Genomic DNA, 17,853 nt, shown 5'->3' with positions numbered 1-17,853 from the left:
CAAAAGAAAAAAATTCAGAGGAAACCAGCAAGTGAAAGAAAACTTCAACAACAATAAAAATATATATATTAAATAAGAACAGAATGCCATTTAAAAAAAAATTCAAATAAGAAAATGCCTTTACAAATTCAAGATAACAGAACTGAAAAACATAGTTGAAGAAATCATCTCACAAAACAGACCGAAAAGAGAAACTCAGGAAACAAGAAAAAATTTAAATCAGTAGGTCCATCATCATTTGAACAAAAAAGTGCCCTAAGGACTCAGGAGTACAATAACCCTTCTCAAAAAGGATTAGTACCGCCTCCCCCAAGGGGGTGTCTGGAAATATTTGGGGACATTTTTAGTTGTCCCCAAAACTAATGGGTTATTCTGGCATTCAGTGCCTGGGAGCCAGGGTGCTCAAAGCCCCACAAGCACAATACAGCTCAACACAAAAATGATACTACCTAAATGCCCACAGTGCCCTCTATTGAGAAATACTGGTCTACGAAGGAAAAGAATTCTCTCAATGCCTGACATGATATGTGTTTTCATAAAATTTACCACCACCAGTATAAACAAAAGATACCTAGAAAAAAATTCAAACAACACATACAAAAAAAAAAAAAAAAGATCAAGAGAGGATCAGGGGAGGAGGGGAAGACATTTCCACTGCCCACTGGCCCAGGAAGCCTGCTGGCCTCCCGGGTCTGGTCTCCAACTCTCCAGGGTCCCCTCCTAGATGTGTTGGTCCTGGGGGCATAGGAGCGTGGCAGGGGAAGAGGAAGAGAGGCAGACACTGGTGGGGGGGACCTCGGAGGACCGGAAGATCAGGGGAGATGCTGCGGGAAATCTCCCTACCCACTTGGCACCAGGAGGCCTGCTGTGCCCCCAGGCCTGGTCTTCGGTCCTCCAGGGGCCCCTCTAGGTCTCACTGGTCCTAGAGGTGTAGGAGGAAAGCAGGGGAGAAGAGGAGAGGTGGGCAGGGGAGGGGGCCTTCTGGGATTGGAGGATCAAGAGAGGCGGGGAAGGTACTTCCCCTGCTCTCTAGCCCTGGGAAGCCTGCTAGGTTCCTGGGGGGGGGGGGGGAGAGAAGAGAACCCAAGGGGGAGGAACACTCCGAGATTGGAGGACTGGGGAAGGTGCCTAGCATGTCTCCCACCAACTCAGGCCCAGGGAGCCTGCTGGGTACCTGGACCTAGTCCTTTGTCCCCAGGACCAGAGTCCCCAGAGGCATTCCTGGGCCCCTCTGCCTCATTGGGCCTAAGCCCCATTCCCCACCACCCCCAGGGCCTTTCTAAGCATAGGCCCTGCTCACTGACTAACCCCACCCCCGCCCCTGCCTTTGTCTAAGCCCCACCCCACAGCCAAGGCCTTTTCTGGCTTTTTTTTTTTTCTTCTTTTTTTCTTTTCCCTACCTCTTCACTTCGGCTATTACAGTTGCTTTACCTTCCAGTTGTTGCTCCATCTATTTTTAAAAATTTTTTTCTAACACATCTGTTTTTTTCCTATTATCGTATTTTTTATCTTGCTTTTGTTCTGTTCTCCTACTTTTTCTTTTCTTAATTTTTTTCGTTTTCCTGCTCCACACAGCTTGTGGAATCTTGATTCACAAGCCAGGGGTCAGGCCTGAGCTCCTGAGGTGGGAGCTCTGAGTCCAAACCATTGGAATAACCGGGAAACCCAGTCCCCAGGGAATATTCATCAGAGTGAGGTCTCCCAGAGCTTCTCATCTCAACACCAAGACCGAGCTATACTCGATAGCCTACAAACTCCAGTGCTTGAAACCTCAGGCCAAACACCCAGTGGGACAGAAACACAATCCCACCCATCCAAAGTGGGGGTGGGGGGGGTGGGGGTGGGGGCATGAGATGACAAAAAAATACGCCACAGATGAAGGAACAAGGTAAAAATACACAAGACCAAATAAATGAAGAGGAAAGGAAAACTGCCTGAAAAAGAATTCAGAGTAATGACAGTAAAGATGATACAAAATCTCGATAACAAAATACAGAAAATACAATAAAGAGTTAATAAGGACTCAGAAAAACTAAAGAGCAAACAAACAGCAATGGACAACAAAATAAATGAAATTAAAAATACTCTAGATGGTATAAACAGCAGAATAACTGAGGCAGAAGAACGAATAAGTGAGTTGGAAGACAGAATGGGGGAAATAACTGCCACAGAGCAGGAAAAAGAAAAAAGAATAAAAAGAATGGAAGACAGTCTCAGAGACCTTGGTGATAACATTAAGCGTGCCAACATTCAAATCACAGACATCCCAGAAGAAAAAGAAAAAAAGAAAGGGTCTGAGAAAACATTTGAAGAGGTTACAGTGGAAAACTTCCCCAACATGGAAAAGGAAATAATTAATCAAGTCCAAGAAATGCAGCGAGTCCCATACAGAATAAACCCAAGGAGAAATACACCAAGGCACATATTAATCAAATTAACGAAAATTAAACATAAAAAAAGATCAAGAAACTGAATAGCATCAAAGTCTTCAAAAGCAACACTGAAAGTTCAAAGACAAGAGAAATGTCTTCAAAATGCTGATGGAAACTTATTTCCAGCCAAACTACCAATGAAGTGTGAAAATAAAATACAGATTTTTTTTAAAAGATACAAGTCCCTAAAATTTGTCTCTCATGCAACTTTTCTCAAGAAACAACCAGATAGCATATTTCAGCCAAATGATGAACTAAGCCAAGACAGGGGGAAGAAACAGAGCCAGTGGAGGAAAACAGGGGTGGGGGGTACAGGGGGTTCCCTTTTTGAACAGAGGACAGACGTTTCATAATAATAACTCTATAACAAGTCTTAAGAACAAGTCTAGATCAGAGCAAGGAGAATGACAGTTCTGAAGTCAAGTTCTCTCCACTCCAATCCCACCACACAAGAGGCAGAACTAACAGATAATGTGACGTGCTCGAGTTTGAAAATCCTGAGAGATCTATAACACCTCTTGGAAAACTAGCAATAGATATATAGAAAACTAAGCAAATTACAAAAGGAGGCAAGCTACTCCAAGAAAAATAAAAAACTATACAGAAAAGGAACAGTACTCACAGTATACTTTTTGACTCACAAATTACACCACACGTAAATTATTATACTTGATTCAGAAAAATATTATTTACATGATCACAATAACATAAAAGCTAACAATTTAACTAACTTTATTACTTATATTGAAATACAGTAAGGAGATGTAAGAGGTGTGATAAACCCTCACAGCATATATAGGGTTAGGGACTATCCATGGTTTTAAGTATCCACTGGAGGTTCTGGAATGTATCCCCTGCAGGTAAAGGGGAACTACTGTACAGAAAAAGTGCTGAAAAGATATACACCCAAAAAGCACTGTTGTTCATTAAAATTACCAAAAAAGTTACTACTTTGTTTTTGACATTTCTATAGCTTAATTTTCAAATATTACTTTAACAGTAACTAATAATTAAAAGCTAATGTAAAAACTTATAGAATAAAAGCAACTAAATCCAACCATGAAACAAAAATTTAAAATTTCATAACATACTTATGAGTAAAAGACAGTATCTGTAAGTTTTTTTAAATTAATTACTTTACTGGCTGCACTGATCTTCCGCACACAGGCTTAGTTGCTCTGCGGCATGTGGGATCTTCCCAGACCAGGGCTCGAACCCGCATCCCCTGCGTTGGCAGGCAGATTCTTAACCACTGCACCACCAGGGAAGTCCCGGTACCATGAGCATTGCCTAGTCATTAAAAATCATTCACTATTATTTGAGGGAAAAAGTAACCCCTACCCCCACCCCATCCCCATGCATTAATCCCAAGCACAGATTCATTTTAACTGAAGTTGTGATCTCTCTTACATTCCACTTCCCACAAGGGGGAGACAGGACTAAGGTATTTTGAATACATCATAATAAAAAACAGAAAGTCTGGTTTCATTCCAATATCAAATGAGGGGGTGAGGGAAGAGTAATCATTTACTACTGGTGTTCTCTGTCTTGTGGGCTTTTTTCCTTATTGTGTACCACAAAAGTTACAATCTAGGTTCTCATACCTAACAGCTTAATGGATTGTCCTCAGCAGCTTCACCTATTTAACATATTTAGCAAACACCTATTATGTGCCAGACCCTTTACTGTCATATTGAGTACACAAGAATTTTTTAAAAAAGATAGGACCCTCCTCTCAAAGAGCTTACAATCAATCTTAAAGGGGGGTGGGGGGAGACAATTTTTAAAATTACAAGCTACATTAAACATTAAGAAGAAAATGACCAGGGTGCAGTGATAAATGCAAAGTATAAAGATTTGTAACTATATACTTTCTAAAATCTTGATGCCACCCCCAACCCTCCCTTTTTAAATATAAGCTTATGGAAGTCTCGTCTACTTTTTTTTTTTTTTTGGCCGTGCCACTCGATATATGGGATCTTAGTTCCCACAACCAGGGATCAAACCCGCATCCCCAGCATTGGAAGCATGGAGTCTTAACCACTGAATGGCCAGGGAAGTCCCTGGTCCCCTTTTTAAAGCTCTGGGAAAAAAAACAAAAAAACAAATGTTAGTTTAGGCCACTGTGGAATAGTTTTAGTATCTGTGACAACTGTTGGTGGCATATTATCACACCCATCCATTGTTTCTCTATCATTCTCTTTATTCCTCTATCCATCTACCCCCCCCTTTTCTATTTCATCTTTTTCTTTGTTTTATCTTTCTCACTCCTTCATTCCTCAGGATTTCAGTAACAGACTTAAAGCTTAAATGAAACTGGTTAACTAATGGCTTTCACAACTAAAATATTTGTGACCCCTAATTTAAGTTCAGACTTAAGTGCAAGCCATGAAATAACAAAGAATTATACAAATTTTTAATTTTTTTAAACTAATATTACAATCATACAAAACAGAAAAGCAATATAATAAAGTTTATTTTGAGGCAGAAGAGTGGTTGCTCAAACATTTAAGAACACAGTTACAAATGTTTTCTGAAAATCTAACACAACCATCCAGCAATAGTGGAGTAGTTAAGTCAACTATGACGGGTTGTACACAAAGTAGACTACTACTATGCAGCTGTTACAAAAAGTGAGAATGTTCTCTATTAGAATAATCTCCAAGAAATGTTAAATGAAAAAGCAAAGTGAAAAATAGGTATATAGTTTACAAACTGTTGTATCAGAAAGGGAAGAAAATCAGTATACATATTTGCTTACATCTCTCTGCATACAGAAACACTGGAGGGACACAGATAGTACCAGTAATAAAAGTGGCTACTAATGCAGGACTAAGGGTGGACAGGCTCAGGATAAGTACAAGATTTAATTTTGAACCATGCATTAACTATTCAAAAAATAAAATTAAGAGTCTGAAAATGTTTTAGTTAGAATTTTTAAAACTTTTTTTACAAAGTCTATCTGAAGATTATCCAAAACTTCACTACACATTTATAATTACTTCACTTATATATAGCCTTTTAAATATTGTGACATTGACCGTATTCATTAGCCATTTGTTTACAATTCTTTATCACTGAGGTGGTCCCAATGAACACTGGGTACCAGTATTATCTTAAGATGGCATAACTTACTGGTCAAAAGCAACTCAGCAGCACCTGGCTTCATTACCTATTTACTGTTTTATGTTGAACAAGTTACTTAAACTCTTGCCCATGTTTCCTTCTCTCTAAAATGGAAAAACTGTTATCTATGATTGAGGGATGGTATGAAAATCAGAATGATTCTTAACATATAGAAAGCACTCATTAAATGTTAACAGGTGCTATTATTAATAGTTCTTTCTATGGACATGTAATGCTTTCACCTACATAATCAAACACCACAGTGTGTTTCAGTTGAATCCAACAAAAATTCGCAGCATATTCAAAACCAGTAAGTTCCTGTTAACAAGTAGCTTCCATGTACTGGAAAGCAGAAAGAGAAAATAAAAAAGAAAAGTGCAACAATGTAAGCATACATACTGCAAGCCACTGTGAGTGCAAGGGGTGGTATGTGGCTCAAGTTTAACATATCAATAGGAGGAATGACGTCGTTAAAGGCAAAGGCATTAGAGAACTGGATTATACCCAATCATGAAGACACTTTGATCACGCAGGTTCCCAAACCCGTTTGATTATCGGAATCACCAGCTACACATTTTAAAAACACAGATTCCACCTTAAACTACTCAATCACAATGACCAGGGACAGAATGTGGGACTCTGTATTATTGAAGATCCCAGGTGATTATGATTAACTAGGCTTTGGAACTACCACAGATCTCAGTCTCTTACAATTAGAGACTTTACAAGTAACTCCAGATAAAATAAATTTAATCATTACCTTTGGTAGCTTCTCTGGAAGGCAAGGTGATATTACAATTACTCATTCCTTTAAATTAAGTCATCAAAGTACTTTTAAAAGTAAATATACAAGTGTTTTACATAATAGCATGACCACCATTTACTGCACAGTTACTCATAAATGACTGGAAACAATGCCCAACACCATTCTATCCCAAAACAAACTAAACATCGAGAGGGAGCAGATACAGAGAATTCAGTTTTAATAAGGGCAAAAGCTCTGAACAGACACCTCACCAAAGAAGACATACAGACGGCAAATAAGGTGCTCAACATTGTATGTAATTAGGGAATTGCAAATAAATTGAGATATCACTACACACCTATGAGAAGGGCTAAAATCCAATCCAAAACATTGACATCAAATGCTGACAAACTGTGGAGCTACAAGAACTGTGAATCACTGCTGGCGGGAATGCAAAAAAGGTATAGCCACTTTGGAAAACTGGCAGTTTCTTACAGAACTAAACGTACTCTTTTATTATACAACCCAGCAATCAAGGTCTTTGGTATACACCTAAATTACCTGAAAACTTACATCCACACAAAACCTGCACATCAACATTTACTCATGATTGCCAAAACTTGGAAGCAATGAAGATATCCTTCAATAGGTGAGTGGACAAATAAACTGTGGTACATACATACAATGGAATGTTATTCAGCACTAAAGAGAAAAGAGCAATCAAGTCACAAAAAGACATTTAAGGAGGAATCTTAAATGGACATTACTAAGTCAAAGAAGCCTATCTGAAAAGCTAATTACTGTATGGTTCCAATTATGTGACATTCTGGAAAAAGCAAAACTATGGAAGACAGTAAAAAGAGAAGTAGTTGGGACTTCCCTGGTGGTCCAGTGGCTGAGACTCTGAACTTCCATTGCAGGGGGCGTGGGTTCGATCCCTGGCTGGGGAACTGGAAACCCACATGCCATGCAGTGTGGCCAAAACCAAAACCAAAACAACAAAAAAAGAGCAGTAGTTGCCATGGGTTTGGGTGAGGGAGGAAGGAATAGGTGGAGAATAGGGGATTTTTAGGGCAGTGAAAACAGTTTACTATAAAGGTGGCTACATCTCATTATATATTTGTCAAATCCCAAAGAATATACAAGACAGAGAGCAAGCCCTAATGTAAACCTCAGACTTTGGTTGATAATAATGAGTCAGTATTGGTTCATTAATTGTAACAAATGTACCACACTAGCGGAGTTAATTGATGTTGGGGGAAGTTTTGATGGAGGAGGGGTTATGTGGGAACTGTCTGTACTTCCAGCTAAATTTTGGTATAAACCTAAAATAGCTCTAAAAAATAAAGTCTATGAGAGAGAAAGAAAACACAACTGGCAATAATAATAACAATAATTTAAATAAATTCAAAGGAAAGACACTGTAAAAAAATTTTTTTAATAATAAAAATATACTTCAAAGTTTAAAAAAAAAATAATGGTGGCCCTGGAACCCTCCTGCATTGCTGGTGGGAAAGTAAAATGGTGCAGTCACTTTGGAAAACACTTTGGTAGGTTCCTCAAAAAACTGACCATGTCGCAGCAATTTCAGTCCTAGGTATATACCTAGGAGAAGTGAAAACATATATTCACACAAAAACTTGTACATAATAACAGCATTTTTCATAATTGCCAAAAAGGAAAAACACCCAAATATTCACCGACTGATGGACAAACAAAATGTAGTATATCCATACAACAGAATATTACTCAGCCATAATAAGAAATAAAGTACCGTTACACACCAAATGGATGGACCTCAAGTGAAAGAAGCGGTTCACAAAAAGCTACATATTGGATGATTCTATTTATATGAAATGTCCAGAAAAGGCAAACCCAGAAACAGAAAAATTACTCTTTCTATCACAAAGAAATTAGTGATTGCCAAAGAGGGGGAACTGGGACTAACTGCTAATAGGTTAAACCGAGTTCATCTGTAGGTGATGAAAATATTTTCAGATTAGACAGTGATGATGACAACACAACACAGAAATACACTAAAAACCAGAGAAATGTACAGTCAACCTTCTGTATCCACAGGTTCTGCATCCATAGATTCAACCGTTCATGGAATATAGTCAGGAAAAGTTCCAAAAAGCAAAACTTAAATTTGCAACTGCAGGCAACTATTCACACTGTAGTTACAACTATTTACACTGTATTAGGTATTATGAGTAACCCAGAGAATATTTAAAGTATATGGAAGAATGTGCAAAGTTTATATGCAAATACTAAACCATTTTATGTAAGGGACTTCAGCATCCAGGGAGAGGGGAGCAAGGGGGGTAGACTCCAGGGGAGTCTGGAACCAATCACTCCACGGATACTAAGGGATGACTGCACACTGTAAAGGGGTGAATTTTATGTTACGTGAATTATATCTCAATTTCTGAAGTTTTTTAAAAACTACAGGTGGCCCTAACGGAGGAATGTTCCTAAGCACTAACATCAACAACTGCTAACATCAGGAAAGGCAACCCAACTGCTTTGTGCCTTCAGATGGAAGACCTCATCACCACCTGTGAAGTAGTCTTGTCCCCCTCCATCATCAACCCAACAAAGAAAATAAACCAATTTGGATCAAGACCCTATATCCAACTAACCAAGTTACAGGGAAAACAAATAGGACAACAAAAAATGTTAAACTGTACTAGGGAAGCGCTCAGAAAAACAAAGACTCTGGGAACCTTTATAGAACCAAAGACCTGATTTCTTCAACAAAAAATGGCAAGGAAAAGGAAAGAAAGATGGAGGGGGTTCCAATTGCAATCTGTTGTTTGGATCCTGATTCAAACAAACTGTTCAAAGATAACTGAGAAAATTGGAAATTCAAACAGTGGATATTTGATAATATCAATAATATTAAGGAATTGTTCATTTTTCTTAATAATTTGGTATGCAACTACAACAGTTGTCTTTTAAAGTCCTTATCTTTCAGATATATACTAAAATATTCATGAATGAAACTGCATGTTTGCTTCAAAATAACTTGGGATAGGGAAGGAGTGGATAGACATATAAGTAAAAAAAGACTGGTCATGAGTTGTTACTGAGTGATGAGTAACAAGTTTATGGGAGGTCACAGATAGCTTTATTATTTTTGAATGTTTAAAACTCTCCATAATAAAAATTAAAGCAAGGGTATATATAACACAATCATATTTACAATATAAAGGATAAACTCTTAAGAGAGGGGCATGTATGGAGGGAAACTCTTAAGATTCCTCCAGAGAAATCAGGCAGGAGAAACACCCTGAATTTAAACAGTGGCAGTAAAGAAATTAAAAGCACAGAATAAACCAAGGTTATTTCCTTAGGTCAGTAGTTAGGCTTCAAGGATAGTCAAAGACAAAACATTGTTTTTTTAACTAGAAAAGGCTCCAGAGCTTTCATTATATATGCTTTATATATATAATATATAAGAGACTATAGTTCCAAAAAATTAATCATAAATTAAAATATATTTTAGGATACTGAGGCTATCTATATTAGATAGTCCCTTGAATCACTATAGTCCAGTTCACACTTCCAAGAAAGTTCTTTCCTGCTTTAGAACTTATTCTAATGCTGTTCCTTTCCACTGAAAAACCTATGGTTAGGTAGTCATACTTCAGATCTAAAAGTGTACTTATCCCTGTAGGGACTTCACAAAAATTAAATGAGTTAAGATATGTATTAAGAACTTGAAAAAATTCTTGGCATATAGAAACTGCTCAATAATTGCTCAGCTATTTAACTGAAAGCTCACTATCTACATAGGTTTCCCATCACCACTTATTTTCGCATCATCCTGTTAATTTCTGATTTAAAACATTTTATTATTTCTAGGGTCCAAGCTCTACCAGCGGCAAGGTCCTTGCTTCATACATCATTATATACCCAGTACATAGCACAAAGTAACACTGAAATATATTCACTGAATAATCATACTAGAATCAATAAAACCCAAAGACAACATTTTTAGAAGGACCCACTGATCTCTTTAGCATCTATCAATGGGAAGGATGATAATAAACATTAACAATAACAGGGAATAAAGGAGAATGAACAAGTTAAGTGCATTTTGTGGGGGAAAGAGGCAGGCATTTGAGATGAACTGAATAATGGATGTATTGAATTTGAAGTAGAAAATTTAAACATGAAGTTAGAAATATGTCTGAGACTCTGAAAGTCAAACTTACAGTAGTGACTAAGAACATGGCCTCCAGAGGCAGCCTGCCTAGGTTTAAATCGCAGCTTTGCCACTCCTAGTTACATGATTTTAGGCAGATTACTTAACCTCTGGGCCCCAACAGTCTAGCGTGTAAAAAAACAAAAACAAAAAAAGAACAACAAAAGAAACCAACTGTGCCAACCTCACTGGGTTTTTTTAGGATTAAAGGACTAAATACTGAAGCACTGGAATAACACCTCCCAAAAAAACAAAAACAAAATACGCCATATATTTCGGAACAGTAAAGACAAAAAGAACCAGAACCCCAGGTAACAATAACTGAGACCAAAGGAGAGGAAACACATGAAGAAAAGTGATAAGCAGACCAAAGTGAAAATAAGGAATTACAGAGTAAAGGCCAAAGAAAAGGATTTTGAGGAAGACACTGTCAAAAGCAGAAAGTGTTGGTTAACTGCATACAATCTATAACAAAGCCTCAAGATCTGGCAATTTGAAGGTCAACCACCAACAGAAAAAAGTGTTCTACAAAGTGTTCAGATAGGTGTTAAGGAGAGTAGAGCAAAAAAGACTACACATTCGGATTAAGGCGTAAATGGAGAAGAGAAATCTAAATTAGTGGTCCCAAGACTTTTTAAAAAAATAAATTTATTTATGTATTTGTTTGTTTATTGGCTGCGTTGGGTCTTTTTCCCTGTGCGCCGGTTTTCTCCAGTTGGTCCCTAGACTTTTTGTTTCCAAGAACTTCAAAAAGAAACAGAATATGACATAAGATTGTGGACTCTTAAATCTATCAAGAAAATTTTTTTACTCTACTGCCACCATCATTTGAAATACGAAAACTGTGTAACAATGGCAAGCCTTTATGAAGGCTAAAACTCTGAGAATAAAAGGAACACCTTTATGAAAAATCTCTATACTGTTCTTATTTTTTATCATTTCATAGCAGATTCATAAAAACCTTGTAATAGAAAAGGAACAAGGATTTGCAAATCATTAGTCTAGACTACCCTAAGAAAACCGTGGCAATAACAGAGTAAAAGGGAAACAGTCCCCCGCCCCCATTAAAAATGAAGAAATCAAATTATGTCTGAGAGAAATATCTCCTATTAACCTCAGATCTTTAGGTGGCAATATCTGTCACATTATGACAGATCTGCATGCCAAGGTGCGCAAATACAAACACTAATTAAAACTTTACAGGACTTCCCTCGTGGCACAGTGGTTGGGAACCCACCTGCCAATGTAGGGGACATAGGTTCGATCCCTGGTCCAGGAAGATCCCACATGCTGAGGAGCAACTAAGCCCATGTGCCACAACTACTGAGCCTGCACTCTAGAGCCTGTGAGCCACCACTACTGACCCCGTGTTCTGCAACTACTGAAGCCTGTGCACCTAGAGCCCATGCTCCACAGGAAAGAGAAGCCACTGCACTGAGAAGCCCATGCACCACAACGAAAAGTAGCCTCCCACTCGCCACAACTAGAGAAAGCCTGCATGCAGCAACGAAGACCCAAAGCAGCCAAAAATAAATATTTTTTAAAAAGTTTACATTTGCTGGAGAATTAGTTTTAGAATACAAAACCCAGGACTACATTTTCTATGTGTTACCTATGTCATATTTTTGTAGTTGGCAAACAAGCATTTTGTATATACCATAAGTGCATTTATTACACACTTAACTACAGAAAAAAATATAAGGACATATTTGCAATATATATAAACTAGACCTGGCATGCCATTGGGGCTCAATAAAACTTTTTTGAAATGTACTGAAGTGGTGTATGGCACACAATGAATTACAAGTCAGATTCCATTCCTACAAAAACTACCAAGACAACAATATAACACAGCGGTTTCAAGGCTTATTCAGATAAACTGTAGGTTCAAATCTCAGCTGCAAAACTTTATAGCTGGCAAAGTTATTTAAACTGTTTAAGTGTGTCTCCTCATTTGTAAAATAGGATACCTACGTCATAAATTGTAGTGCTGATGAAATGGTAGTTATAATTTCTATATAATGTGAATTGTCAAAATCCCACAAACAGCTCATTTTTTTCCAAGTCCTAGACCAAATCAATCCAAATCTCTAGAGGATGAATGAGAAAGAGGCCTGCATAATTCTTACAGTTTTACAAATGATTGCCATTAGCACTCTCAGTTAGAAATCACTGACCTAGAGCCTTATTAACAAAGCTTTACCTGAGTCCCAGGTAAGGAACAGTCACAAAGATAAAAAACCTTTAAGACATCCTTTGGTTTAGTTTCAATCTTCTAGGAAAGACCTTTACCGAAAATTCCTTTTACAGAGAAGAGAAGCATACTGCAAAGTCCCAGTTTAAAATCCTCTCCAAAGCCAGGAAAAATATAATTCCACACTGCAATTCTACATCAAAATGAGGTATACCTTAGCCTGTTTGTATTCATTATTGAATAGTTTTAATACTGAACACTTTAAATAATGTATAGATGAACAGTGTACCCAAGGCTGTATACCATAAAGATATGTAAGTTGTCTTACCTCTATGTTATCTTTCTCAAAATTAAGTTTAAGTTTATAGTTTAAGTCCATTCATGCTTCACTTAAACTCTCCCAATTTTTTATTCAACACATACATTTTTAAATATGCATCTCACAAGCATTCTTACTAAAGACTGAAAGCATGTAAAGCAAATTCAATACTCCAGAAGCAAACCTGAAACCCTATTATCTAAGTAGCCCAATAAAACATTTTAGAGAAATATACAGAACAAAAATACAAAATCACGAACATTTTATTCCAAAAGAATCAGTGTGAAATAATAAAAATTCCTGGAAAAAAATTAAGAGTCTAGAAACACTGCAGAACTTCTTCAAAATAAGCCAACAAAAAAAAGTTTAGAATGGCTGTATGAGAACTAACCAATAGTAGATAAACCGAAAGCAGGTAAGCAAAATGAATCTTCCTTAACAGACTTCTGTCAAGGAGAAGAGAATTAGAAGGGAAAGCAAGGACTAGGATAGACAACATACACCTCACTGTTGTACAGATTTTACTAATTTTGGCAGAAGACATTTTTCAGCTACTTACACCAGCGAAGCTTATGAATAACTAATGCAACTGCTAACTTGAAAAGTGTTTAAATTCAAGCTTTTCTACAACAGTCAGAGCTTATAAACACTGTATCAGGGACTAGTGAAGTATTATTTAGTGAGCCCAAGCCTCAATGCATTTGTAAATGCAATTGTTAAAAATAAATGCCTCACACCGAATACTAAGTTTGCACATTGTGTAGCAGAAACTTGTACATCAACAGAACTCTATACATCCCAGATATTTTAAAGCAGACTACACACAAAAGAAACAGCAGAAAATTTCGACTTTAGTTTTTTTAATGTTATATTTTTAAAAGCCCAATAGTATATCAAAGCACTAAAACACTGAATTGACTAACAGGTGTTAATTTATAATTAACTTTCTCAAGACTTGATAAAGTATCAAAATATACGTTTTCTTATTTTTTTAAAGCTTAACTTTCCCCACTTTGTAGAGACAAATAAATGTCGACTGGTTCAAAATCAAACTGAAGATATATATATTTGAGGACACCGTTTTTAAGCTAGTCCAATCTTCCTTCTTTCAACACTACATTTTCCTAACCATTCACTCCAGGCATATATGACATGTATGTCGGTGAACAATACTACTTACATTCTAAATATACACCAGTCTGAAGAACAGGTGCAACACTATTTAGATGTATGCCTTTTTTCTCCTAAGCCTAACTTTGCCTTGAAAAGTGATTTTAAAATAAACACAAACACCCAAAAGAGCTGAACAATCCTTTAAAAAAGATGTAGCCTTTCTGAAATCCAAGACATAAGCCCTTAACTACCAACATCTTCCAAAAGTTAGGTAAACCAACCTATCAAAGTTTCACCCGAAGACTCAGTCCGGGTCAATCAGGAAGAATCCTGAGGATAATTAACTTTACTTCCCTTGCGTGACTTGGTAACGTGAGACAAGTACGTTTTACTCCAAGCTAATATTAAATCTTCTCTCAGTCGTTTCATAAAGACGGCACAGATATTCTGGTTTGGCTTTTTATGTGTAAAGAAGAGGATGGAGGAGGGGCAGGCCTGATGAAGAGTACTCTAAAAAGAAAAATTTAGTACAGAGGAGCGTTGATGAGTCAGTCAGTAAGGAAGAACTCAAAATGAATCTAAGTGAATAAGGCAGCATCCCAGGTAAGAAAGTACTTAAAGTTGGCGGTAGGAAATGAAAACTTCACAGGTCAGCCGCAAGCCATTGTGCTGGGTAGCAGCCCTGGACAGAAGTGTGGCTGTCAAGGAGTAAGGACTACCAACTCCGGGGCGGGTGGGCGGGGGGGGTGACATGCCAAATCGGAAAGGGGGGACCCGGGAAAAGGTGGTAAGATGCCCATCCCAGTCCTTCTCCTCTGGTTCTCCATCTCAGGGGGCACAAACAAGAGCCCCCTCAGCGCCCTACAGCCCCACGCCGGACTCTCCCACAGAGAGGAACTCGGCCCCAAGCCCCGGAGGCCCGCGGAGGCCGCCTCCGGAGGAGCCCCCGCAGACGCCATACTAAAAACCAAAATGGCTGCCCCAAGGAAGCCCGCACCGCGCAGCTAGCGAGGGCCGGGTAACAAGCTTCTGCGGGAAAGGGGGAGGAGGTTCTAGGAACAGCCGTCGCCAGGACCATCGACCCCCGAGCCGCACAGGTAGGTTCCTCTCGGGTTCCCAGGGCCTCGAGCTCCGACTGAGGAGAGCCCCGGCCCCACACCCCTCCCACCCCGGCCGGGAACCCCGCCGCCGCAGCCGTCCCGCACACCGACCCCAGCGAGGTACCTGCAGTTCGGCCCGCTCCACCTCCCAGTGCGCCCGCTCCATCTCGAACCGAGCCCACTCGTGCTGGATGTAGTGCAGAATCCCTGGGATAGTGTACTGCTGCGGCCGGGACAGCTCGGGGCCTGCCGTGGGACCCGCTCCCTCGGCGGCCGGAGGACCCCCGCCGCCCGCCGCTCCGTTCCCCCCTGGCGAAAGGCTCATGTTCCCCCCAGGTCCCTGCTGCTGCCGTGGAGGGGCCGCCATCCCCGGGCCGCCACCACCGCCTCCGGCGAGCTCGTCCATTGTGTGTGGGGCCCCGGCCGGGGCGCAGGGCGAGACGCCGACCGCTGGGGGGAGGGCCGGAGAGGGTGGCCCCGCGCTGGCGGCGGGGCGGAGGCCGGCTGGGAGAGGGGCGGGGAGGGGGGTCGCTGCTGTATGCCAGCCGCGGGTCAGAGCAGGGAGCTGCCGGCCGCCGCCATTACAGTCCCTCCTCCATCTGCCAGTCTCACTCACTCACTTTAGGGGACGGGGGGGCCGCGGCGGGAGGGGAGAGAGGGGGCAGGGTTGGGAAGGGGATAGACGTAGGGCCGCTGCTCCCGCGCAGCATGCCGGGTAGAGAACGCCGCTGCCGCCGCTCGCCTAGTAGCCAAATAGAGTCCGGCCTCACCCTACGCAGGCGCACTGAGGACGCAGTCGGCTTGCCGTTAGAGGCGGGGAAGTAGCTCCGGCCCCGCCCCTAGGCCCGCCCCCAGGCTCGCTGCCGGTGTCTGGTGGCCGAGACCTGACGGTGGGCTGCCGACTCCGACTTTCGGGAGCGAGTGACTCTCTGCCTTGCCAGGAATCCGTATCCCTTGCTCAGTCAGCCCCCAGCGCCGTTCCCCACCCAAGGGTCTCAGCGGCGCGCTTGCCTTTGGAGCTGTGGATTAACCTGGCCGGTCGCAGCCGGTCCCGGATTCCTGACGTTTCTTTTGCATTCCTTGCGTGTTTCAGGCAGTCCCAGAGGGTCGGGCCTCTTTCTCTGCCTGTCACTCTCTCTTCCTCTGGTTTCCTAGCACCAGTCAGTTCCCGGGGCTTTGGGGACGTTCTCTTTTGGCAAATAGCCCAGATCCTCCTGGACGTGGAGACGGAGTCCCTGTCTCCGGGCCTAGGTCCCAAGTCTGTGCTCCCTGTGGCACGTCTCAACTTGTACCACTTTGCCTCCCTTCTTTCCTGTTCTGGGGTAGGCTGTGTTTGGGGGGTTTGAGAGGGGAGTAGGAGCGATTGTTTTCATTTTTCTCTTGGGAGAAGGGAAGGTGAAACACTTTAGATCTTGATAGTGGGTAGAGGGAGAAAGGAAGTTGTGAAGCCGACTGGTTAAACAATTTGATGTTTTAGAAGTGAATGAGCTCACAGATATTGTCATTCATAGCAGAATCTTTAGATGGAAATAGAAGATAAGAACATTGTGAAGACATCTTAAAATCCCAGATGAAAGGCTAAAAATGTTTTCCTGGGTTGTTTGAATATAATATACACATAAAAGACAAAGTTAATCTTTTAAGTACCATAGTGTGTATGTTTTTGTGCTTAGGTTGCCAGGAAACATCTTTAATGAACTAGTAAGTTTCTAAAAGTTAACGTAGCTAATAACCATTTGGTAAAAAAATAGGACAAAAATAATATTTAACAACATAATAAGGAAAAAAGATTCATTAATTGCAGCTACACAGGAAAATCACATATAAAATTTATTGCATTAAATTTTTTTTCTCTACTATCAATAAAATTTTCACTATAGAATATACAGGACAACTCAGGGTGTAATTTCAAAGAGAGTAGTACATCTTATTTTATCATGTCTGTTTTACAGTGATTACAGTTTAATGGAGAGCATATTGGACTTGTTACCCATGCTGCCATGTTTTATTTATATATGAAATGAGGTCTGAGGTCACAGTATTAAGAACTGTTTCTCCATTTTATAGCAACCAACATAAAACCTGCTTATTCGATTTTGTTTGTTTGTGAGGGGCCTCATAGCATGTAAAAAGTTCAGAAATACCATACTGCCTCAAGATGCATATACACAAAGAAAAATTTGTGAGAGGGTGTGGCTGACCTCCATTACATTGGCATCAAAAGAAGAGGAGCATACCCACTAATATTTACTGCTGGTACATCAAGTTCAAGTAAAGATTGGATTTATAATCCTTTTTCCTCCCCAGTCACCTTCAAAAAAACCCAAACTCTGCTCTATTACCTATCATATTAAGTGGCACCACATTTAAACCTAAAGCTTGGCAGTCATTCTAGTACCTTTCCTTCACTTGACCCCCTCATCTAATCCCTTTCTCAGTAATATCTTTTATATCTATTCCATTATCTTCATACATGTCTTAATTTAAACCTTCCCACCTCTTCTCTTCCCCTGCCTTCCACTACCACTGATGCCTGAGTGATCTTCAAAAGACAGATCTGATCTTGTCATTCTCTGCTTAAAATATACAAGGGTGAGTCCAAAATTATCCACAC

At 40.1% G+C, this 17,853-nt stretch overlaps 2 protein-coding genes across 7 annotated transcripts in view; one reads left to right on the top strand and one right to left on the bottom strand.

The window, feature by feature from the left end:
* The window catches only part of STRN3 (striatin 3), a 122,900-nt gene extending 106,997 nt beyond the window's left edge, over nt 1-15,903 (bottom strand). Inside the window, exon 1 of one of the 3 annotated variants that reach the window (XM_057720923.1) lies at nt 15,364-15,903. In XM_057720923.1, coding sequence (XP_057576906.1) covers nt 15,364-15,645 — 282 coding nt within the window. In that variant the 5' untranslated portion in view covers nt 15,646-15,903. The remainder of the gene's footprint in view (nt 1-15,363) is intronic. The other 2 variants (XM_057720921.1, XM_057720922.1) reach the window with 2 other exon arrangements.
* The window catches only part of AP4S1 (adaptor related protein complex 4 subunit sigma 1), a 49,639-nt gene continuing 46,270 nt past the window's right edge, over nt 14,485-17,853 (top strand). For 2 of the 4 annotated variants that reach the window (XM_057720930.1, XM_057720928.1), the window contains exons 1-2: nt 14,485-14,742; nt 15,030-15,236. The gene's annotated coding sequence lies outside the window, so the exon portion shown is untranslated. Of the gene's footprint in view, nt 14,743-15,029; nt 15,237-17,853 lie in introns of those variants that run through there. The other 2 variants (XM_057720929.1, XM_057720931.1) reach the window with 2 other exon arrangements.

The sequence above is a fragment of the Hippopotamus amphibius genome, chromosome 2, assembly GCF_030028045.1.
Source record: "Hippopotamus amphibius kiboko isolate mHipAmp2 chromosome 2, mHipAmp2.hap2, whole genome shotgun sequence".
Lineage (NCBI taxonomy): Eukaryota > Metazoa > Chordata > Mammalia > Artiodactyla > Hippopotamidae > Hippopotamus > Hippopotamus amphibius.
Note: the sequence above shows the minus strand (reverse complement) of the source record. Positions and strands in the feature narration are given on the sequence as shown.